The 23,521-nt window shown below is 60.4% G+C and overlaps 1 protein-coding gene across 3 annotated transcripts in view; it reads left to right on the top strand.

Moving 5' to 3' along the window:
* PEBP4 (phosphatidylethanolamine binding protein 4) overlaps nucleotides 1–23,521 on the top strand; it is an 80,977-nt gene that overhangs the window by 55,856 nt on the left and 1,600 nt on the right. For all 3 annotated transcript variants that reach the window (XM_072846150.1, XM_072846149.1, XM_072846148.1), the window contains exons 6-7: nucleotides 15,818–15,863; nucleotides 17,387–17,503. In XM_072846150.1, coding sequence (XP_072702251.1) covers nucleotides 15,818–15,863; nucleotides 17,387–17,503 — 163 coding nt within the window. The remainder of the gene's footprint in view (nucleotides 1–15,817; nucleotides 15,864–17,386; nucleotides 17,504–23,521) is intronic.

Raw genomic sequence — 23,521 nt, forward strand, 5'->3', positions numbered from 1 at the left:
TGCATCCCAGCGCTATATCCCAACCTTGCATCCCAGCCCTGCATCCCGACCCTGCATCCCTGTGCTACGTCCCAACCTTGCATCCCAGCCCTGCATCCCAGCCCTGCATCCCTGTGCTACGTCCCAGCCCTGCATCCCAGCCCTGCATCCCAACCCTGCCTCCCTGTGCTACGTCCCAACCTTGCATCCCAGCCCTGCATCCCGACCCTGCATCCCTGTGCTACGTCCCAGCCCTGCATCCCTGTGCCACATCCCAACCTTGCATCCCAACCCCGCACCCCAGCACTACATCCCAGCCCTGTATCCCGGCCCTGTATCCCGGCCCTGTATCCCATCCTGCATCCCAAGCAGACAGGGATACGCAGCTGAATTCCCCTCGGCTGTCGAGCCCTGCATTGCCGCTCCCTTCGGAAGTGCAAAGCTGCCGTATTTCACTGAACGTGGAAGCGCCCCAGCCTAACGAGCTGGCCGAGCTGCTCGGCAAGACGGGGCAGGGGACCCCCAGTCTCTCACGGCAGCACCTCGCCACGGTTAGGGATATTCCCACGGGCACGGCGATGCCGCAGGGCTGCGGGGTCCCGGCCCCTCGGCTGGGGATGGGACTGGGTGCCTGCCAGCGCGGGAAGGTGCTTTAATCCCAGCACCGACACCAGTTTAGTGACTGAACATGCTGAACCAGCGCTTCTGCACCTATAAAATGTGGTTACTGACACCCACCCAATTTTCTAACATGCTTGGAAATGAATGGATGGAAAATACTATAGGAAAAGGAAGTATTGCTATTTAAAACAGAGTTTAGCTTAGAGCAGTGGCTTTACCCAGTGCAAAGCCCCGTTGGTTTGCTGCGGTGCTCGCTTTATCGATGCCGATAAGCAGCTCTCGCTGGAAGGGATGCGCCGGCCGTCGTAGCCCTCCTCCATGGCACCAGCATGGGGGGACGAGGGATGGGGGGAGCAGGTGGGGGACCCAGCTTAGGCACCCTTATTGCACCCTAAAGCGGCTCTTTAGCAGTTCATAGAGACTCTTTCCGTTTTCCGTCACTGCGTCCTGCCGTCCCGGGTTAAATGTCTGGCAGATGACGGCGGCTGCCTCACCCTGCCTGCTCCTGGCTTTATCTTCTCAGGGAAATCCAGCAGACTGGGGGCAGCGCCGGGCCCCGCTGTGCATCGCTCGTCCCCCATCCAGCTGCACGCCTGCAGGATGCTCCCCACACTGCCCGAGACCTGCCGGCCCCGAGCCCTCCTTCCCCGGGGCAGCTTGTCCCCCACGCACATCCCTGCATTCCCCCTGTGTCCCCCTGCCTGTCCCCAGTGTCCCCCCACCCCCCCTCGCTGGGTGCAGCGGGTGCAAGGTGGATGCAAGGCACTGTCCTGGGAGCTGGTGCCGGCTCCGCTTGTGGCTCCTCAAGCCTGGCCTCTGCGGCGGGGATGGAGGACCGGGAGCCATGGGAATCCTATTACCGGCCTCCATCTGGCAGCCCCCATTTGCTCACGCGGGCGCTCACGAGCCAAATCCAGCAAAGCCAACACTTCCCGGGGCCGGGGCAGCCGCTCGCTCCCCCATGGAGGTGTTTAAGGGGCAGGCAAGGTCCGATGCTGTCCTTTCCCTTTGACAAGCAGCAGATACGAACTGTTGCTCGCTCTGCTGCTGGGAGCAACAGCCAAGGCTTGAAACCATGGGTGGTTTTGGGTGAGAGCCCCCCGCATCCCATGGGCAGGCTCCCCATGCATGCACGGCCCCATGCCACGGTGGGGACACATCGAGCATCCCCATGGGCTGCCTCCCTGAGCCTCCCCGCCTGCCTCGCCACCGACCAGCAGCTCCACAGCATCCAGCTTGGGGTTTTTCCCCCTTTCTCTCCCTTTTCCACCAGTTTGTTTCCCTGGCTCTCTTAGTCACAAAGGTGAGGCACTGACAGAGACACAGACATCAAAAACAAGAGGTGATGAAACGCCGGGAATAATTAAGTTGCACTAAATCACTGGGCCCCGGTGGCACCCTGCCAAAGCACTGAGGAAACTGGAGCACGAAGGAGCCGAGTTATTATTAATAATCACCAGCGCCCTCGTGAACAACAACCTATTTTGCACCTCTCTGTACCAAAGGAGTGGGAAGGGAGCAGCCGGCCGTAGGGACTGGGATGGGGAGAGAACCATCAGCTTGGGGGACGGAGCAGGGGACAAGAGCCCCGGCTCTTCTTCCCGCTGGCTCTGTCGGTGCACGGCGCTGCACGTCCCACCGTGTGCAGGCACATGCGGGACCGGATCCATCCCGGGGCCATCGGCACCGGCCGGGCTAGGCTGGCCGTGCTGCAGGCAGCCCAGGGCCAGAGCAAGTCTGCTCCCGCCGCGCATCCTCCACGCAACCCCGAGCCTTACGTAAGGGCAGCCTTATCCGCCTGCCATCAGGGCTCATCCTCGCACTGGGCTACAAGCAAGAGCTCCCGTTCCCAGTGTGTGGGTGAGCCTGCTAGCCCCGGGCTGGGCATTGCACAGCTCCTGCCCCTCTGCCTGGCCTTGCTGGCAGGCTGTTTGCACGATGCATGCAACAGGCTGCCATTGCCTGCCGTGCAATACCCGATCGGCAGCTGATAGCGGGCCAGCGTGCAGCTGGTGTAGCCCTGGCTTTGCAGGGTGTTTGGGACGCGTTTCCCCTGCGTCACGCCAGGCTTTCACCCTCCAAAGCTCTTGGGAAGGTGCTGCTGGGTGTGCGGGGCTTGCTGCCTTTGCTACTCCACAGCCCATTCCAGGTCTCCCCTTGATTATGTGTTTTAAGGACCGAGGGAAGCCCCCCAGCACCCATTGCTGGTGGAGGTGCTGGTGGAAGGGATGCTCCGGCTCCCACGAGCCTTCCTGGGTACCACGGTGCTTTATGCGGAGAGGAAAGAGACCCTAGCGCAAAGACTCCTTCTCCAATGACTGCTGAATCGATGGCTTTACATTATATGGCAGGGCAAGGCTCGTTTTAGGGTTTGATCACACTTGGCTCCATCTCTGCAAGAGCCTGGGCAGGCTCTTTGCACGGTTTGGGTTTGATTTTGGGTGCCACATGGCCGTGGGCAAAGCCTGGCCCCCGCTCCCACCGCCGTTGCCACTGGCATGTGTTTCATCAGGGGAACCGTCCCGACCTGGTCAAAATCCTCCCTGGCAGGGTAAACCCAACAGTGTCGAAATTTCGGAGAGCTGTAAATCTAAGGTGTTTGTAAAACCTTTAAGCCTCCATCTGCAATGCGCAGGTAAAGCTTTAATTCCCTGAAAATACAGAGCTAATTCCCAGCTAAATCCTTAATTTAATCCCACTGTAGCCCCGTGAATTTGGCTCTCTGCAGCCCAGGTCTTGTCTGCAGTGAGCAGCATCGGCTGCCTGTTGCAGCATCCGCACTCTTCGGATGCAGTCTGTGTGCTCCCGGTGGAAAAGTCCCCTAAAATAGCTGTGCCCCAGGTTCTGGTGCGTTTACTCAGTTGATCCAAACCTTCAAAATGCCTTTTGCATCTCTTCAAAATAGGAATAACGACAGCTCCTGCATCCCTGCAGTGCCCTGCGCCTGCCCTGAGGTTGCAGCGTGCAGGGGGACGGGGAGGCAGGCAAGGAGCCACCCAAACCCGGTGTCCTGGCTCCGGGCCAGCCCTCCCTTCCTCTAAAACGGCTGAAACGTTTCCAGATGATGTGACATGTTGGAATGAGCCCGTTGCCTGCTCCAGCGGGTGCTGCGAGGCTCGTGAAGCATCGCCAGCAGCCGCTGAAAGACTTTCCCCCCGGAGCCTGCTGGAGCTGATCCCCGTGCGATAGCAAGAGGGTGCAGCTGCGGAGAGACCCAGCCGGCACGGAGCAGGCGGCGGGGACGCCAAGGGAGCCCGACGGGTTTGGGAGCTCATCAGCATAATGATGACAGTGCTGGCGATTGCTCCACGCGTTGTACAATGCGGGTCCCAGCCGCTGGGAGAACGTTTCCCAACCTGGCGAAACCTGTATGAACGACCACCCTTTCTTAAGCAATTTTCCTGACTCAAGATCCCACCCCGAGTCAGCGGGAGACGGCTCTCTGCTGCCTCTTACAAAACATCTCCATCCAAACAGGTTTCCCCATTAATCCCTCTTCTAGAGATATTTTTTTTTCCCCTCTTTTTTTTGGGGTGACCGTGGGTGCTGTTGGCTCTTCAGGAGGGTGTTCGGTCTTGTGTCGGGCCACGGCGCTGCACTGACGGCATGGCTTGGCTTTCCTCAGCCGGGGGGCTGAGGCCACCCACAGCATCAAGCACAGATTAACCAAAATCGTGCCCTTTATAGGAAAGACTTTCCGAGGGTGGGAGGAAAGGGAACGGCTCCTCTGGGAACTGGGAGAATCCAGGTGAGACACAGGGAGGGACCGTCCGGCAGTGCCGGGGGATGCTCGGCCCTTTTTTATATTAGCGGCCCAAATATTGACCTGGAGCAAATCCAGAGGACAACACCGTGTTCACCTCCCCTGGATTTACAGCAAATTTCTAAGGGGTGAATACTTTTACAGATGAATGAAAAGTTGCTAATTTATTTCAGTGCTCAGCGAATGGTCCCGGTGGGCTAAAACCCATCAGTAACATCTCCTGAACACGCGTATGGAAACATCTGCAGTTGCTTCTAGCTTTATAAATGCATTTTTCCCTCTTGGGGATGACCCACCGCCACCTCGCATGTGTCCTGCCAGGCTCTGGGCCCGGGTGCCGGGAGGTGAAGGGTTACGCAGCCCCATCTGCTCGGCTCCCCATTTCACAAGGGCGGGTTTGGAGTTTTACTACAAGTTTCAGACAACGAAGGTGTGTCTGCGCTCGGTGCCTGGTTTGCCCGTTGGGTAGGCGTCGGGTTCAGCGCCGTCTTGTCAACACTTGAATATGTTGAGCATCACTCACAGGGCATTCTGTAAGAAACCTATTAAGTTAATTACCGAGGCTCGGTGTGTGTGTGTGTGTGAGAGCGAGCGTGTGCGCCTCTCCTGTAAAAATTTGGCTTTCTTCGTTGCAAGACACTTCTGATGCAAGCCCCGGCCTCTTGGTGTGATGACATCTTGTCTGCTGCTGTAAGTGATACAGGGCTCGCGTTGTGCCGCCTGCAAGCCGAGAGGCTGCGAGCTGGTTGTGGGGTCAGGGTAGGACCCCCACCTAGCCTGCCTCGGGGATGCCCACCCACACATCGGGACCTGCTTCGGCTCCCTGCGGTGGCCCTGGTTAGGAGTTAGGATGTAGATCGGTCCTAAATCTGTGGGGTTTGAACTCAAACCAGGCTGCGCTGCCTGCGTGGGGCTGGCTCGAGCATCCCTGTGGGTAACAGCAGCTCTCGCGGTTGGCTTATATCATCATTTCTGCTTCATCCGAGCACCTGGGAAAATGCAATTTTGACCCCTTGGTTTGGGAAGAGGGCTGGGAAGGGACCTCTTGGTCTTTATATTTGCACTGCCACCCGCAAATAATCGGGGCTGGAGGGAGGGAGCTATTATTTTTGGGGCTGGGGGGGCTGTCCCAGCCCCGGGTGGCAGGAGAGCATGGTTTGTGCAAGGAGATGGTGCAGAAATAGCCTCCGGCAGCACCAGGGAGCATCCCTGGGGGGAAACCCCCTCCGCTTCTCCTCTCCCCGCTTCCCACGAGCCTCTCCGATGCTTTTGCATCCCCCCAGACAAGGAGCCAGGGGTCTGAGCCCCAGCCCGGAGAAGAGCAGGGCTGTTTGAGCGATGATGAAACACCGCACGTGTCTGTGCTGCCCAGCCCCAGCCTCGCCATCACCTCCCGGCTTTCCCCGCGTCCTCGCCCAGCCGGGCTGAAAAAGGGCCGCTGCAGGCCTTGCCGCCCCCGAAATACGTAAAAAATGAGTTTTCCCTTGCTGGAGCCCAAGTGCTGGCTCCTGGCTCCCAAGGTGGTTTTTTTGGGAGGCGCATGGGGCATTGCACAAACAGCCCCCGGCGCTTGCATGCGCCCCAGGTAGGGCGGCTTGGCCCCCTCCTTCCCGTGCCGAGAGCATCCCACGGGAGCCCGGATCCGGTGGACTTTTATGGAAGAAAGGGAAGTCTATGGCACCACCGGAGCAGCCTTGGCAGCTGCAGCGCTGAGCGCCCGCCAGCCGTGCAGCAACAGCAGCGCCGCTGCCGTTAACCCCTCATCCTCAGGACGGGCGATGCCAGACCTCTGCCTGCACGGCTTCTGCCTGCAGGCAGCTGCTGCCTGCTGGAGTGCAGGTCTCCGGGGGGGGGGGGGCGGCCCCGGTGCAGATCTGCCTTGAGCCAGGGGCCGTAGGATGCTCAGCAGCAAAAAGCGCTGGCAAAAAGGCGCGCTTGGCTCTTTCCCATCGTCTAAATCGATGCGAAGGGCTCATGAGCGTCCCAGAGCTCCATCCTTCAAGAACCCGCCGCTCCCCGAAAAAAATAACAAGCAGGAGGGAAGAGGGGGGAGAGCTCACGCTGCTCCAGCGAAGGATGTTTCCTGTTGGAGTTTCTCCTGTCCCAGGGGCTGCTCTGGACTCTCCCTCCAAGTGCTGCCAAGTCAGGAAGTGGCTTGGAGGGGGGACGGCGAGGCCGAGCCCACGGCAGCCCGGATGCGCTGGCGAGGGCCAGACAGCATGTTCCCCTCCCGGCGGGTCCCGGCCGGGGCTGTCGTCATCAGAATGCGAAGAGGAGACTTTTTGGCCAACGGAAGGAGGGAGAAAAAAAAAAATTCAAGAAAAAAAATCAACCCCCCCACCCCACGCTCCTTCCCCAGCGCTCCCATCAGATTAGCGGAACCGAAATAGCCAAGTTGGCCCAGAGCAGTGGGAGGGCTGGCACGCGCGGGCTTTGATCTGCCCCCGCGCCCAGGAAGGTGGCTGGGCCGGGGATCAGACACCCCAGGGAGGAGGAATTTGCAGGGGAGGTTTGCGGTGTGCGCAGGCACCCGAGGTGCCCCCCCTGTGCCAGGGCTTGGCTGCCAGGGTGGGGTGCAGCATCCCCCGTAGCGGCTGGGAGAGCGACGGGCGCAGCATCCTGCCTCCCGGCTCACCAGGCTCTATTGGTCCTCATCACCAGCTAGCACCCCGCAAAATCGGGGCTCGTGCCCCAGTTTCGTGCCCTGGGCTTTCAACCCCGGTTGTCGCCGATGCATCAGCGTGGACCCAGCCTTTGCAGCACGTCAGCGGTGCAAAAACCCGCTCTGAAACGCAGGACCACCCCGGAGAGGTGGGAGGGGATGCTTCTTTTGGGAAGGCTGGCTGGTGGCTGGAAAACGTCAGGTTTTTCTGTCCTCGCAAAGCCTTGCAGCACGATAGGAGGTGGCGGGGCTGTATTTTCATCCATAGGAGCCTCCCATCGTGTCTGAGAGTAGCCTGTGCACCGAGCATCACTGCCTCCAGCACCCATGGGCTCCTGCCCTCCTCACCATCCTTTCCTCTTGGACCAGACTGAAGCTTGGAGTATCTCTGCCAGCTTGGTTACGCCTTGTAGAGTGATGCACGGGACACGTGCGAGACATTCAGGCCCACGTGCCCCACAGACGTATTTATTACTGTTTACTACTGCTTGGACAGTGGCAGCGCTGGGAATGTGCTGGTGCTTTGCAACCACCGAAGCAAATATATTCCCGTCCCCAAAGGCGAAGCAGTGGGCAGAGTCTCCCTGTGGGTGCATCCTCGTGGCTGGCCTGCGCCTGGCCCCAGGGAAGGGTTTCAGTGCAAGCTCTGCTCTCGTCCACACAGAATCGGGCTACAGACCTTTAAATGACTGAATTAGGCAAAATTTGGTGTTTCTCCAAGAATCCGCCGGAAATCTGCTGCTGGAAAAGCAAGCTCATCTTAAAGCTACACGCACGCAGAGCAAACAAGTTTTTCGCTCTCAAGAACTGTAGAGACTTGGGAAAAGGCTTTTTCGGTCCTACCCAGCCCTTTTTCTGGCCGGTTCAAGCTTGTTCCCCACGTTGAAATCTCGGGGGCTTTGCTCGTGGCTTTGAAACCCCTCATCGTGCACCTTTCTCTGGAGCTGTTGCAGCGTTTTGCAGAAGCCCCATCAGAACTGGGGGTGACGGGGGGGCCCCAGCGAGCGCTGGGGACATCGAGGGGTACCTGTCCCCCGGCCCCATGGGGGGAATGGGGGGAGATCCTGGCGGAGCTCCTGGAGAAGGACCGGGGCTTGTGCCAAAGCCCGGCGCAGCAAAGCAGCCTTGCGGAGCGATGCAGGTGTGGTCCGGCGGCTGCTGGGAAAATCGGTGTTGCAAGCGGGGTGGTTGAGCAGTGCCACCCTGCCACCGCGAGCAAAACCGCGGCGAGGTGCAAAAACTGCCCTTCCCCTTCTGCCTCCCGCACCTGAGCCATCCTCAGGCCTTCCTCCTCCTCCTCCTCCTCCTAACCCAGCACCACTTCCCACACCAGCACCGCAGCCTCAGGCGTTATCCCACCGGCACCGAGGAGGCAGGGGATGTCTGCGGGAGGTCCCGGCTGGATTGCGTGCGGCATGAAGCCCACCCCAGCCCTCCCCTCGGCGGGCCAGCACCGGGCCAGTGGGTCAGGGTGACTCATCTGGCAGACAGCTCCGCCGTGAGCTCGCCCGCAATTGCAACACCGCGGCGATATTAAACCCAGCCAGCCGCGGAGCCCGGCATCCACGCAGCTTCCTAACACACCCCTGGGGTTGCTATCAACATCCCTGTTGTTCTTAGCAATCGCATCCATCATTTATCATCCCGGTTTACAACAGAGGCCCAGGGGCTGGGAGACGGGGTGTAACCGCACAGGACGTGATTGCAACGCTCTCCAAAAGGGTCTTTTGGGCGCGGCGGGTTGCAGCCACCCCACCGTGTGCTGCTGCCTGCCGCCTGCCCGCTGCCGCCTGCCCGCTGCCGCCTGCCCGCTGCTGGTCCTGCTTTCAGCCACTGTGAATGAAAGCAAGGCAGAGCCGGCGTAGACAGCGATCAGAGCATGTACCGCCCTTTCCATAAGCTGACTTAAATCATCTTTTTAGTCAACCGGTGCAATTTTCTCGCTTAAACGAACCCTGACGCTTCTCTGCCAGGGACCCAGGAGAGAAGGGGTAGCAAGAAAACTCCTTCGTGCAGTTTCTTGGCAAGCCAGCCAAGCTCGACTCCCAAAGCCATCACTTATACCCACGCTGCGAGTGTCCTGGCGAAGCCGCATCTTGCGTGCCCTCCTGCAGCGGCTTGGCCGCACACCTGGGGCCGGAGCTCAGCATCCTGCATCCCGTTCCCCCCATCCCAGCGCTACCCTCTGCCTCTATGATATCACGGGTGTTTTAAAACAAAACAAAACAAAACAAAACCACCAACCACCTCCTTTTTCAACAGAAGTGTTCTGGCTGAAGTTTCAAAACCATCCAGGTGTCATCACGGCCTCCGCCCCGCTGGCTTGGACCCCTCACCTAGATCGTAAAGGAAAGGTGCAGATAGGCAGAGCGTGTGTGCCAGCAACGCCTAAGCCAGGCAGGTATCTATTGCTCGCTGGAAATCCACCCAGCAGAGCCTCTCTCTTTTGAAATAGGATGTTCTGGCACTGGAAACGCCGTCCTCGGGCTTCTAGGAGGGAGGCAGGAGCCGGGTGAAGGTCTCTGCAGCATGCGGAGCCTGAACGGTTCGGTTATTAAGTGCAGCATTTTGTCTCTGCTGTTTTCATGCTCCTAGATTAAAAAATCTTGCAATGAGCCAAACACCGAGGTGATTTATGTTTATTTTGCTTACTTAATAACCCTATAGCATGTCCTTCCCTGGGGCATTAGGGTGTATCAGACAAGCATTAATTTAAATTACGACCGTGCCTGATATTTATTTTTTAATATATTTTTATGGTAGCCTTCCCCATTTATAGCGATCTAGAAAAAAAAGCCGGGCCACGCCAAGAAGCTGTAATCGCTACCTAATAATCCTAAAAGCAATTGGGGTAAATCGTCGGCGATGCTGACCCCGGAAAGCCAGGGGAGATGCTCTTTGGAGCCGTGTCAGAGCGGTGACATCCCAGCCTGGCCACCCAGTCCTGCTCCAACCCGGGCAGAGCAGTGCTTCCCGTGGGGACCGGGGGTGGCAACGGGACCCCTCGAGCTGCTTCTGCTCCTCGGGGACCCTCGGGGACTTGCAGTGAGCTTTCCCAGGGCTCCAACGAACCTCAGTTCATTTTTTTGGATGAGGCTGTGTAGTGCATCGGTGCGGATTCGTGCAGCACCATCTATTTGGCGGTCACTGCCTGCTGAGGAATGGTGTCCTGGCATGATGCTGATATTAAAAACACCCGGTTTCGGTGCTTGTAGCAGCGTCAATCCACAGACAGGCAGATCCTCCGGCTGTGGGGTACCAATCCGCCTGGGTTTAGCTTTTCCTCACCGCTCACTGATGTTCTGGATCTGCCCTAAAGAGAAGTTCCCCGCAGAAAGAAATACACCTTTTCCACTCTTTCTGCGCCTGTATGTGGCTCGGCTGTAGTTTATCAAACTTTCATGCGCAGACTGACAGCGAGCAAGCCAAATATCACCCAGAATGGTGAAACTCCATGAGAGTTAAAGGAAATTAAAATAATGGGCTTGGGCTATGGGTGATGGGGGAATCTTTGGCTGGGGCAATTGCACGTATCCAGCCCCGCGTAGCTCGGCAGGTCCCCAGGGACACGACGCTGGACCGTGCATCGCCGGACCCTGCAGAGAGGAGCAGGAGGCTCTCGAGCAGCGGATTAATCTCCTGTCATTTGCACGCATGAAAAGCAAAGCGGCTGGGCAATTAAGAGCCAGGCGGAAAGTTAGGCTGGAGGCGTGGGGTACCCGTGTTTCGGTGGCGGTGAGATGCTGGGCATCGTTTCTGCCTCGGGTCCGGGGTCGCCTGTGCCACCTCTCCAGCTGTGCCAGGGGAACGGAATGGGCTCTGAGCAAAAACTGAGGGCCCTGAGTCATCCCGAGGATCCAGGAACTGGGGCTGAACTGGGGAAGCACCAGAGAGCAGAAGGCTGAGGATAACATCTGGGGTTGGGAAAGCTGGTCTGGTTGCAGCAGGAAGGGGAGGTTTCTCTGGATTTGGGGCGCAATGGGATCCGGCACCGTCTCTGGGTGCTCTGCCAGGCTTTGGTGTGGGTTTATCTGTGGCCTTGGGGACACAACCCTCGGTCTCCTCTCTGCAGCGAGGTGACCGTGGTTCTCCCAGCTCGGGGCTGAGCATGTGGAGGCGAAGCAGGAGAGGGCTCAGGCACCCCTGGGATGTTCTGGGGAGCAGCAGGAGGGGTGCAGGGATCTGCGTCCCCGGGGCTGGGCAGCCAAAAGTGTGTGTGTGGGGGGGTGCCAGGACGGTCGTAATCCTTGATTTCCTGGCTTTCACCTTGATTTACCTGGTCAGCAGCCAGCAGGCACGGTGGCCGGGCAGGGCAGCGTGGCACCAGCCGGGGTGTGCACGCACCCAGCTGGGTCTGCTGCGACGCTGAAAGTTGCAGCTTCGTTAAAGCCAAACCGCTGCATTTCTAATGCAGAAAGACAGGGAGGGGACTCTGGTTTCCTCCGAAGTGTGCGGCTGCAGGCAGCTGCACGGGTGGATTTGGGTGTACGGGGCTGTCCCAGACTGGGGATGCCAGGGAGCATCCTTGCTCCCGTGTGCACGAGCTCCCCACAAACCTCCGTTGCCCTGAGCACCCGGGGTCTCTTCCCACCATCGCCTGTGCTAAGTCGTTCCCTGCCCTGGGAATCTGCTGTTAAAACACTTTTCTGAGTAATACAGTAGCCGGGAGAGACCCTTCCCCACCATGCCCTTCCCCTCCCGGCAGCACCGGGACCTCCCCGGCCAGAGGTGACATCCCCACCTTGGTGGGCTTTTCTTCCATGTCTTTCTCTGTATTTTTCTCTTTCTACTACTTCCTTTCCCGATGGAGAGAACACGACGTGGACGCGCCAAGCTTTAATTCAGTGGCATAACAACGTTGGCATAACGGGATGTGACATTTATAATAAAAAAAGGATTTGCATGGTAGGGGCTGACAGTCTCCTTCGGGCACAAAACCCCAGCTTGATGGTGATCGGAAAAGCAAGGGTGGTCTGGAGCCGTGCTGGCAGGGAGAGGGTCGGCACGGCGTGGGCGAGCCGGGGCGGTTCGGGTCCATCCCATGCCCCAGCACCGGGATCGGTGTGGACGCGAGCTAAAATGCAAACGGGCAGCTGAGCTGGGAAATGCCAGAATTTGGGAGTGCTGGGAGCTCGCCGGGCCCTGCCCTGCTCTCTCATGGCCTCCCTCCATGCAGAAATAATTGGAGGGAGAGTTTCTCTTGGACCAGGTTTTTTCTCACATGCTTTTTGTTGGAAAGGAGGATGAGCCCAGACGTTCCTGGGAGCGATCCTCCCCGCTGGTGCTGGCTTTGGTGGAGAGGAGGAAAGCCCAAAGCGTGCACCTTCCCCTGCAAGGACATGGTCGAACAGATCCGTATCCAGCTGCAATTAGCATCTTTTTCCTTTATTCCACGTTTGAGCCTCCGCTCTGCTTGCAGGAGGCTGGATTGCCATCCCGGCGGCTCTGCCCTTCCTGGGATGCTCTCCTGTGCTCCCGAGAGCCAATTCATAAATCCTGACCTCATTATAAAGATCACAGAAAGAGAGAATAACAAATCTGGGCTCCTGGCTGTGCCGGCTTTGAAGCCGCCTTCCCCCCGTCAAGCTAGCGTGCCGTAAGCGAGCAGCACAGGAGGAGCCCTGTTTGTTTGGGGATTAACTTCCCCACTTGGCTAATTGTTGGTTAATCATATCAGCGTGCTGCCGGGCCGGCACCTCGGCTGCCACCCCACGGGACGCGGCCCCCAGCACCCGGGTGGGTCCCGTGGGGTCCCTGGGGTCCCCGGGGCCGGGCTGGGGCGTGCTCCTGGTGAGGCGGCAGCAGCCCAGCCCTGCTCTGCTGCGCAGCCCTGGGTCCCATCCGTCATCTGTTTGTCCTGGTCCCCTGCCAGCGATTGTGCTGATTCCCACACCCACTTTCCATAACCCTCCGTCCTCACCCGGGCAAATCGTTGGTGCACTCACCACCCATCCCTTTCCCCTCCTCTCCGATGGGATCAGACACGTTCTGGAGAGGGGGAAGAAAAGAAAGGAAGGGAAAAAAAAAAAAAAAAGATCAAGAGGAAAACAAAATGTGACTCACTGCCTTCTTAATTTATTTGTATTTATTTATTCCCCCCCACCCTACGCTGCAACTTGCAGCCAGCAACACCGAGGGCTGGCTGCGATCTACTGGGGAGCTTCGGCACAGCCGGTGTCCGGCTCGGCAAAGGGGTGTCAGGAATGGGGGGGGATAATTTTCTCCACACTTTTGGCCAAGGAAAAGAGCACAGAGAGGAGCTCCTGGCACAGAAATTGTGTGGTACAGATTTTTAAGGCTGTCCAGGTCTCTGCGCAAGCATCCCACCAGCATCCCATGCTCCACCAGCACTCGGCACCGCACAGCACGGACCGGAGGGTGGAAATATCTAATGCCACCTCCTACACTGTGTCCTCGGCGGGGGAAAGAGAGAAAGAGAAGATAAAAGGCTGGGAAGCTCAAATGGTGTCATTAGGAACTATTAATGCTCTCATAAAAGGGCATTAATAAACACAGCAGCTCATCAGCGGCCATTAGCTCTGCTCGTGGCAGGGATCTTCGGGGGCTGCTGGCGTGCGATGCTCCCCTCACCCTCGCTGGCATTTCAGCAAAGGGGCAGCGGGCTGAAGGGGGGGTTTATTCCTCCCTGCAAACCGTTCCCCCCACACTAACAAAAGCCCGCTTCCCAGCTGCAGGTCCCCCTCGCTCCGGGGAGGCAGCGGGACCCCAGGAAGGAAAGCTCGCAGGAGCAAGCGGGGCTTCGCACCCAACCCCTCCAGCCTCCCCTGCAGCCCAGCAGCCCGTGCCCATTGCGAGCAGAGTTTGCTCCCTTGCTTTCAGAAGAGCTGTTTGCTATTAAAAAACACAAGGCAGGGTTTACAGCGCTCATCCCTACTTTCTCCCTCCCGCCCTCTTCCTGTTCTCGCCTCTTGAAAGGAACTTTATCCTTTGACTCTCCCATCCCCGGGGCTAGCCAGAACCCACTGCATCTTGGGGCGAGCAGGCAACCCACATCAGCAGGGAGGAAAACAGGGAGGAGGCCTGGCCTCTCCCGATAAGCCCATGGCAAAGCCAGGAATAGCAGCGAGGTCCCCGCACGGGAGCAGCCCTACCCAGAACAGAAAAAAGCCTCAGTCCCTGCCTTTGAAGAGCGGGGACTGGCAGCCGGCCCGGCCGTGCGGCAAGCTCGGGGTTTGCTGCGAGCTTCCTCCGCCAGCCCGGCCCTGCAGCCGAGCGCGGCACATCTGAGGGAGCAGGCACAGCTGGAGGGGCCGGGCACGCGCGGCTGGGTAGAGCAGATGTGCACATCTGGACGGAGGAGGCATGCGCGGCGTCTGGGCAGAGCGGGCGTGCACGCGTGGGCGGGCTGGTAACGCACATCTGGATGGAGCGGGCATCTGCATCTGGACGGAGCGGGTGTGCGCATCTGGACGGAGCGGGCGTGCACATCTGGGCAGGTTGTGCTCGCACATCTGGGCAGACGAGGCAGGGAGGGAGCAGCCAGCGCAGCCCCACGGCCTCCTGTCCCCCCCCCCGCCCCGGCACGCCCTGGGGTGCTTCTCCCCCGGCAGTCTGCCTGCCACCTTCCCCTCCCCCTGTGAACCAAGGCCTCCAAACCTGCCAGTCGTTGCCCAAAATCTTAGTCATCACCTCTCTGTCATCGGGATATTTTCGGCTCCGGCTGCCAAGGTGGCGAGCCAGCATGGGGGAGCCGATAGCCAGGGACCTGGGCAGGCACTTGGCTTCCCAGTGACCTTGCTGTGCCACAGGCAGCTCACAGGAGGCTGTCGCCAGCCGTGAGTCAGTGCAAAGCAGGTTTCTTTTTGGAGAAAGCAAAGCTTTGATCCCAAAGAGCCGGGGAACCAACCATGTTCCCCGCGTGCACTTTTGCTTGCAGTTATCTGATGCATCTTTTTTTCGGGGTAATAACTCCCAGGGCAGGTTAGGACGGAGGAGCCCTGGCAGCAGCGCGTGTGTGGGCAGGACTGGAATAACGGGTGCCGTAGGAGAGGATTTACGAGCTCTGGCGGCATCGGAGGGAGGTGGGTGCCGGCCGGGAATAGCACAGCAGGTCAGGGGTGAGGTGGCTTGTGCAGGGCCAGGATGCGGCCGAAGCTCCCGCCGCTGCCCCCTTGCCATTAACCCAGTCCCCGAGGGATGCTCAGCGGTCTCGGCAAAGCCTCCGTCCTCCAGGAAAGTGTCCCAGGCCAGGGATGGAGAGCCAAGCCTGCCGGTGGTGGGGCTTGCTCGCCAGGCAGGAGTTTTGGTTGAGAGCAAAACCATCACGACGGGGCAAAGCTTTGCCACGGGAACGCCGGTGCAGATCGCCACGGTCCGCCGCTGCCTGCCCCTTCCCACCCGGCGTGGTTCACCCCTCCCAAAACCCTGCGTGTCGAGCGGCACCGAGGCTTTTAACAGGCTACTGTGGCTTTCCCAGTGTGCCACAGCCTGCATCACCGGTCCGGATCACCAGATCACTCACAGCCCCCATGTGCGGGTGACAGCACAGCGACGGCATCGCCTGTGTGCCACGGCACTGTGCACCGAGCCTCTAAATCCCAAATAACCAAAGAAAGCCCCTGGCGCGCTCCTTCCCCCGACCCCGGCCCAGCGATGCGCCCCGGAGAGGTTTGCTCCCTAATGACTTCTGCGAGGAAAACACCCAAAACGTTGGAAAACGAATCCGTGGGGAGAAGCGGGTGCAGCCGGGGGGGCAGGAGGGGTTCGTCCCCCCACGTCCCTCTCCCAGGGGTCTTGGCAGCACCTCACCCCCCCTCTTCTTGTCCTTTCAGGGCGCGGATCTGAGGACTGGGGACATCAAAGGGCACGTGCTGACGGGTGAGTGCAGACCCTGACGGGGGGACGGGGTCTCCTGCAGCCCGAGCTGGGAGATGCGATGAGACGGTGGCAGAGCTGGCTGTGCCCAGTGGGGACGAGCACGGCAGGACGCGAGGGAGGGACACGAGGGGTTCCCGCAGGGCGCAGCTGAGCCGTGGTTAGCTGGGCGCTGTCTGAAATAGAAGCCACTTTTTCTCTGATTTTTCTAGAGGCAAAAGTGGTTAAAAAAACTCCCCAGCGGTTGGAAGAGCTCCAAACCAGTGCAGAAAGGGGGAGGGGGGGATATAATCAAAAAGAAAAACGCAAGATAAAAGCGGGTGAATCCCAACAACTTCTGTGATGTTGCACGAACAAAGACTTTCAGTTCAAAACAGGCCAGACGCGGCTCACGGAGTTTACACCCCGAGGGAGCGGGGCAGAGGGGCCGGGGGCTCGCCCGGCTGCGGGTGACTGAGTCCTGGAGGAGCTTCAGCCTCTTGTCCCTTGTCATCGCGTCCTCCCGTCCCCGACGGAGAGCGAGGGGCGGCTGCCGGCATCGGCAGTGCCGTGCATCAGGGGGGTCTCTCCCCGGGGGTGTCCCTCTCCCGGGGACGATCGGCCATCTCTGTCCTCGCCCGCCGGTGATGACGCAGCTACGCCCCGAGCCAGCTGCAGGCCCCACATCTGGGCAGCTGTGCGCTGCTCGCTCCCTCTTCGGCTGGGTTAAGGGCGTGCAGGCGGTGCGATGTGCAGCCGGGGACGTGCTCGCCTGCATGCTGAACATCTGCAGCAAGGCGAGGAAACAGCCCCGGACTTCCAGCACCTGAGAACCCATTGCTTCGACCACAAGAGCATCCTCCCCCGCCAAAGTTGGGCACAGGAGGACTTCAAAAGCCCGGCAGCTGGAGCCCAGCCGGCAGCGTGCCAGGCACCCCAGACCCCCGTGGGGCAGCCACGAGGGCGAGGGGTGCTGGACACGGTGCTGCCAGGGTGCCGGGGGTCTCAGGCTTGTCCCCTCCAGCATGTTGTCCCCTCCAACGTGGCCTTACCCAGGGGGGAGGCTGCAGCCAGCACAGGGGGAACGGGGAGGGGGCATGACAGGGACGGTGCAGAGATGGGAAGGGTGATGGAGGAGAGGTCGAAGCGCTCGGCACAGAGGCGAGGAGCACCCCGGGGCTCTGAAGTTGAAAGAGGAGGAGGAGGAGGAGGAGGAGAGGGCGGTGGCTGGCACAGCGGGAGGTTGGGGGCAGGTTATTTCGGGAGAGGGAAAACAGGAGCTGGCCCCCAGGCAGATGGGGGGGATCCAGGCAGTGATAAGGCAGGGGGTGGGTTTGGGGTGGGCACAGCAGCTGCTCTTGCCCGTGAAACACCTGAGCTGCCGAGCGCTTTCTCTCTCCAGCCCCACGCATGGCGAGGGGCTTCGGTGCACGGCGCTGGGTGGGAGAGCCGAGCCCAGCCTGGAAGCGGGGTGGTGGGCGCGCGGTTACGGTGGGAAGCGGGTCCCGCTCGGCGGGATGCTCAGCCCTTCTCTTTTGCATCCCCAGATTACGTCCGGCCCACGCCCCCACCCCGCAGTGGGTACCACCGCTACCAGCTCCGCCTGTACGAGCAGCCGGCTCACGAGGCCATCGCCCTGAGCCCCGAGGAGCGGGTCTCGCTGGGTAAGGAGGAGCCGTGCCGTGCCGTGCCGTGCCGTCCTGGCCCCGTGCCGTGCCCCGAGGGGCTTTCTTGGGGGTACGGATGCATTTGCAGCAGTAACAGCATGTCTTCGGGCATGCCAGAAGCGCTGGGCTGGCGATGCTCTTTTGGTGCAAAAGGACTTCAAATCCTTTCACGGGACGTGGCTGGGGTGGGAAATCCTTGCAAGGCAGCAGAAATCCTCAGCAAAACGGCTGGTAACTGCCTGGCTAGCGGGATCGGAAGCAGAGAGAGGTCTCGTTGGCTGTGAAATCAGGCCACGTCTTCGCTGAGCCTGAATCAGGCCCCCTGAGCCTCGGAGTTGCATCACCGCCACCTTGGAGCACGCAGATAAGGATCAGACGTGGAGATGGTTTAGCAAGGGATTGCTCAAACGGGGCTGACACAACACACGCCAACTCCCAGCTCCCCTCCGCCCCGCGCAGCGCGGGGACAGGGCTGCCGTTTCCCAAAATGCTGCCCGGCAAGGATGGAGGCAAGCAACCGAGACCCCCAAGACACGACGGGACCATCCCCGCTGCTTCATTTCGGATGGGTGCACCTTGGGGCAAGGGGTCACCCGTGGGACCCCCAGCAAGGGCAAGGAGCTATCCTGCAAAAGGCAAAGCGTGGGTTCCTTCCCCGGATGGTGCCAGCGCAGTCCGGGCTAGAGCATGGGGCACTGCAGCTCACGTGGCCTTGGCAAGGGAAATTTTAAAACTTTCCCAGCCGGGACCACATGAGCACAGCTCGACAGGCAGGTCAGGTCAGCGTGTCTCGTCTGCGCCGGCCTGACTCACCCCTGTGCCGCGTTAACCGACGCTGCGCATCCCGGGGAAAGGTGGGCAGCAGCGGGGCAGCTCCGTGGGAGCTCGCTGTCCCCGGACCCCCGTGCTGGGAGAGACCCCAAAGCCCACCCGGTACGGGGCCGTGCTGCTTGTCCCTCAGCCGGAGCGGGCTGCTGCTGCTGCCAGTCTCTCTGCGGGTTATTTCTGCCTTTCGGTTTTCTTTCTGGCTCATTAGCTCTGCTCTTCTTAATGACATGCATTGAAGCCACCCCCCTGCCAGCGGAGTGGGGCACTTCCACGGCCCCTCGTCCCCGGCGCGGTCAAAGGAGGGGGTTCCACTCCTGGCACCCAGGATCACCCACCCGCATCCCCATCACAGCATCCCAGGGCTGGGAAGGGAGGCTGGGACACCCACCAAAGAGCTTTATCCAGATAAATCCTCTTATTAGCAGCATGTGCAGCTCCAGCCCCCAGATTTCAAACCCAAAGGGGTGCAGCCACCAGACCCATGTGTCCTGCGGAAGATCCGGGGCGGGGATCCGGCCCCCGAGGCGTGGGGTGGCCAGGTGCTCCCCGCCCCGCGCCGTCTCCATCCCATCCTCAAGTTTCTCAGCCCTTCCCAGGCTCCCTGGGAAAGACCCGTTAAAACAGCAGCGGATATTTTCTCCGCAACATCTGATGCCTGAGCATCGCTGTTTGTCAGACAGCTGCGGCTGTCTCAGCGGAGGCTGTTATTTAAGTAGTTGGTTGAAGGTTATTTTTAACCATTTCACTGCTGCATCACAGGCTTGGCCTGTCCAGCGGGTGCTGCTGGATTGAACCACCACCCGCCCGCAGCCCATCTCTTTAATTCCCAGGGCAGCTGGCGAGCCGGGCATGAGCCCTAAAAGCAGCCAAGAGAGGACCAGATTTTGGTGTCTCAAGGGTTTTAAATAAATCCATCCCCAGGGACCGCAGTGGGACGAACACCGATTGAACCGCCAGTGCATCCAGCCCTGTGTGGCTGAGTGCTGGGGTCTGGCCCCGCGGTGCAAAGGCAGCGAGGAGAGGAGAGGAGAGGAGAGGAGAGGAGAGGAGAGGAGAGGAGAGGAGAGGAGAGGAGAGGAGAGAAGAGAAGAGAAGAGAAGAGAAGAGAAGAGAAGAGAAGAGAAGAGAAGAGAAGAGAAGAGAAGAGAAGAGAAGAGAAGAGAAGAGAAGAGAAGAGAAGAGAGGAGAAGAGAGGAGAAGAGAGGAGAGGAGGGGAGAGGAGAGGGAGAGGAGAGGAGAGGAGAGGAGAGGAGAGGAGAGGAGAGGAGAGGAGAGGAGAGGAGAGGAGAGGAGAGGAGAGGAGAGGAGAGGAGAGGAGAGGAGAGGAGAGGAGAGGAGAGGAGAGGAGAGGAGAGGAGAGGAGAGGAGCAAACGCCTTTGGCAGCACGTGGAAACAAGGAGGGCCTGCCCTTGACCCCAGCGGACTGTGGGCGAGAAACTCAGCCAGCTCCTCCGCGGCCCTGGCTTGGTCCTCTCCTGGGGTGCAGGGGATGCGGGCTCTCCCGGCGATGCTGCAGGCACAGCTTGCAGCCTTGCTCGGGGTTTTCCATCTTGCTTGGCCTTAAACCAGCCCCTTCGTGTTGCTTTAATTTTGGCCGGTGGCACTGACACCTCCGCCTCGCCAAAGATGGTGGCACCCATCGGCACCAGGTGCTAACCCTGGAGAGGGAGATGTGTCCCGACCGGAGCACCCGGTGGGTGCAGGGAGTGGCGCTGGCCCATCCCAGCGTCCGGATGCATCCGGCATCCAGCACCACGTCCCTGTGCCGTGCACCACCGGTGCCGCACATCCATCCCTCTGGCAGCTTGTCCCCTGGTAGAGCCTGCTCGGGGAGAACACGGAGCCCCACGAGAGCGTTCCTCTTGCCGCTCAGCTCGCAGAGAAGCTCCCTCCTTCGCCCTCCGCCCAAGCACAGGCATGGGCTGCGTGTTGGAAGCTGAACTGGGAAAGTTCCTGGGCCAAGCGGGGCCGAACTGGGGAGGGTGGGGTGTGCCAGGCGGGATGGCAGGAGCTCGGCGGTGGAGCCGAGGGGCTGGAGCCTCCAGAAGAGGGCACTAAACCAGGACCTGCTCCTCGGAAAGAGCCATTCCTTGTGCAAATCCGTGGGAAATTAAAAAGCGAGGGGCAATGGCGAGTACGGAAAATAAATCTGTGCTACTTCTCCCCCCGACCTGCCTTTGCAACGCCAGCAGCTCAAAGGGAGCAAGGACGGCTTCGCGGTGGCCGGTGGCTCTGGTGCCCACCCTGCCGTAGGGATGGGCTGGGATGGGACGGCACCGACAGGCAGCGGGTCGGGTGCCATGCCCAAGGGCATGCAGACCAGCAGTGGCAGAGCAGGAGGAGGGCTGCAGCACCCCGCTCACGTCCCCCCGCAGCGAGCCTGGAGCTGGTGGCAATGGTGAAATCGGTTGTTTACAGCAGAGGTGTTTCTCCGGGGTGGCTCTTGAGCAAAAAGACTTGTTTCATCAGGAAAAAAAAAGCCCTGATCCTTCTCCGCGAGCGTTTCTGATCAATCCCTGCACCAGCCGGCTCTCTTGCTGTGCGACCTCAGGCAAATACCCTCTTGGAGCCTCAGTTTCTCCACTGGAGTCTGATTCACTCCACTTTTCGGCTGTGCCGCAGCTTTGCAACTAAATTACCACTGGGCACCAGCTCTGTCCCTGCTCGGGACCAAAGGTGGAGACTCTTGGGGCGTCCCCGAGGCCATACGGGCACCGTCAGGCGGTGCAAAGCCCTTCCTCCCCGCTCGCCCCGCTTCCCTCCCAGGCCAGGAGGGTTACGAGCCGTGTTTGTATTTTGGCAAGATGCAAGATAATAGTTTGTGGTCTGCAAAATGTCAAAGCCACCCGTCGCATCCCGAGGCGTTGGCACCCGCTGCAATCTCTCGATCCGGCGGTCGGGCTCTGCTGCCTGCTGTAGCGAGCTGTGGGAAACTCCCTCAGCCAGGGGAATTTGGGTGTCTGGTGAGCCCCAGCCACGGCAGTGTGGCACGGTGGCACCGGGGACCTTTTTGCCTATCTGCAGCCCATGGGGGGATGGACACAGTTCATTTTCCACCTCCTTCCTTTCCCTTGTGGGGGAACTTTAATTAGCAGGAGATCTTGAGGCTTAATTGCACCTGCCGGGCAGTGCCGTATCCCCCTCTGCTTCCAGCCTGCTGTGCCCCAGTGCCGGATGCCCACCAGCTCCGGTGGGCATGGGGAGATGCTCCCCAGCATCCCCAAACCTCCTCCTGCCCCAGAAAGGCATTTTACAACCAGGAATGGACTTTTGCTTCCCAGAAATGTTGCCTCTGGGAAGCGGCGATTCCTTTGGGGACCAGGGACTGGGGATGAGCCTGGCCAGCTGCCCTCCCCGTGGCTCCATCCCTCTCCAGCTCCGGCTTTGCATCGGGGCCACAGCATTGACTCATGAGCCGACCTCATGCGCCTCCGATCCGCCCAGCTGGAAAATCGGGTTGGACTGGGCCCCGGCGGGGAGGGAAAGGCCGTGGCTGGGATGGAAGGCAGCAAAGGGCTGCAGGGAGCACACGGTCCCGGCCAAAGTCCCCGGGTGTCAGTTAGTGGTGACCAAAGCAGCCAGCGGCCTCCCGCCTACCTCCGCTGGGACATCATTAATCTTGGCAGAAAAGCGTCAGGGATCCTATCAGGGAGAACGGCCCCGCTGATGAGGCTGATAAATTACAGCCGGCAACGTCCCCACGGTGCTATGGGGCCGGGGGGAGGCAGGGACCCGTCATTTCAGGGGGACAGGGTGTGATGGCAGGGCTATGAAAGAGCCCCATGCACCCATTGCCTGCGGGGCCAGAGGGTGCCTGAGCTCCCCGAGCCCAGCAGCTGCATCGTGCCTCAGTTTCCCCATCTGGTGCTCAGGGATCAGGCGGCTGCCGCACGTGTGGGTGTCAGCGGGCGCTCCTCTTCCGCCGGCGGGTGCTCAGATAAGGGTCAAGTGCGATGATATAATCCTCTGGGAAATGAGCTTGAAAATGGACCAAGCCATGGATGAAATGTCGTATTGTTCCGGCGAAGAGAGGGGACGGCGGCACCGTGACCTCAGCTCCCCGGCCAGCCCCCCGCTCCCCTCCCAGCTCTGCGGGCCCGGTGACTCATGGCCCACGCCGGTGCAGCAACATGATTTGGGACGGTTTGCAGAGGGACGTCACCCTGGGGTGCAGGCGGTCATGCCGGGATGGAGCACCCGGTCTGGGGATGCACCCAAGGGGTTGGATTTGGGGTGGTGGGTGCGGACCCCCAGACCTGGTAGCCGCCCGCTGCATCACCCCCTTCGCCATACTGGTGGCTGCACCCGGGGCTTTCCCTGCGGCCGGTCCCGGCTCCTCCCGAGGGACAGGCAGAACCGGTGCGATAGCAGGTAGGAAAGTAGGTCAGGAAAAACCCTCGCCCCACGCGTGGCAGCGAGAGCCGGGGCCGGTGCCTGCAGCCCTGCAGCGGCTCTGCCTCCTCCCGGCTCCTTTCATCCGCGCCTCTCCGGAGGCTTCACGAACATCAATGGCAGCTCCCGGCACCCCTGGGAGTCGGGGGCCCGCCACGTCTCGCTCTCACCCCAATCCCGCGGGGCACCGGCCGCTCTCCCCCCCGGGGCTTTCTGAGCGCTTTGAAACCCTTCAGATGAAAGGCACCCGCCGGAGGGCTGCGGGCGCAGTGGGATCGTCCCCCCCCCCGAGACCCCTTCCCCTGGCACCACGCTCACCGGGACCCCCAGAGCTCAAAGGGGGGATGGATTGAGACCCCGAAGCGAGCGGCTGCCCCTCCTTGCCAGGGGTGTTATTTGGGGATGGACGTGTTTGCGGCACGTGCCGGGGCCCGATGGCCGTGCAGGAGCGCGCCGGGGCTCGCAGCCGTTGCCTGGCTTGGCAGTGCTGCTGGCAAACCCAAAGCTGATAACCCAAACCCAAACCCAAACCCAAACCCCCTCGGGCTCCTGCGCGGTCCTTGGGCTGCGGTGATGAGCCAGAGCTGCTCTGCGGCTGCGTGCCCTGGCTGCCGGTGACCCCAGTGCGGCACGGCAGGACGTTGTCCTTGGCCTTGGCTTGGGTCCTCGAGGTCCAAGGTCCATCCCCTAGGTCAAGGTCCATCCCCTCAAGGTCCAAGGTCCTTGTCCTTGGCTTGGGTCCTCAGCGGGTGGTGGTGATGATGTGGGGACATCTGGGACCCCCCCAGCCACAC

Source organism: Ciconia boyciana, chromosome 25, assembly GCF_034638445.1.
Source record: "Ciconia boyciana chromosome 25, ASM3463844v1, whole genome shotgun sequence".
In the NCBI taxonomy this organism is placed as follows: domain Eukaryota; kingdom Metazoa; phylum Chordata; class Aves; order Ciconiiformes; family Ciconiidae; genus Ciconia; species Ciconia boyciana.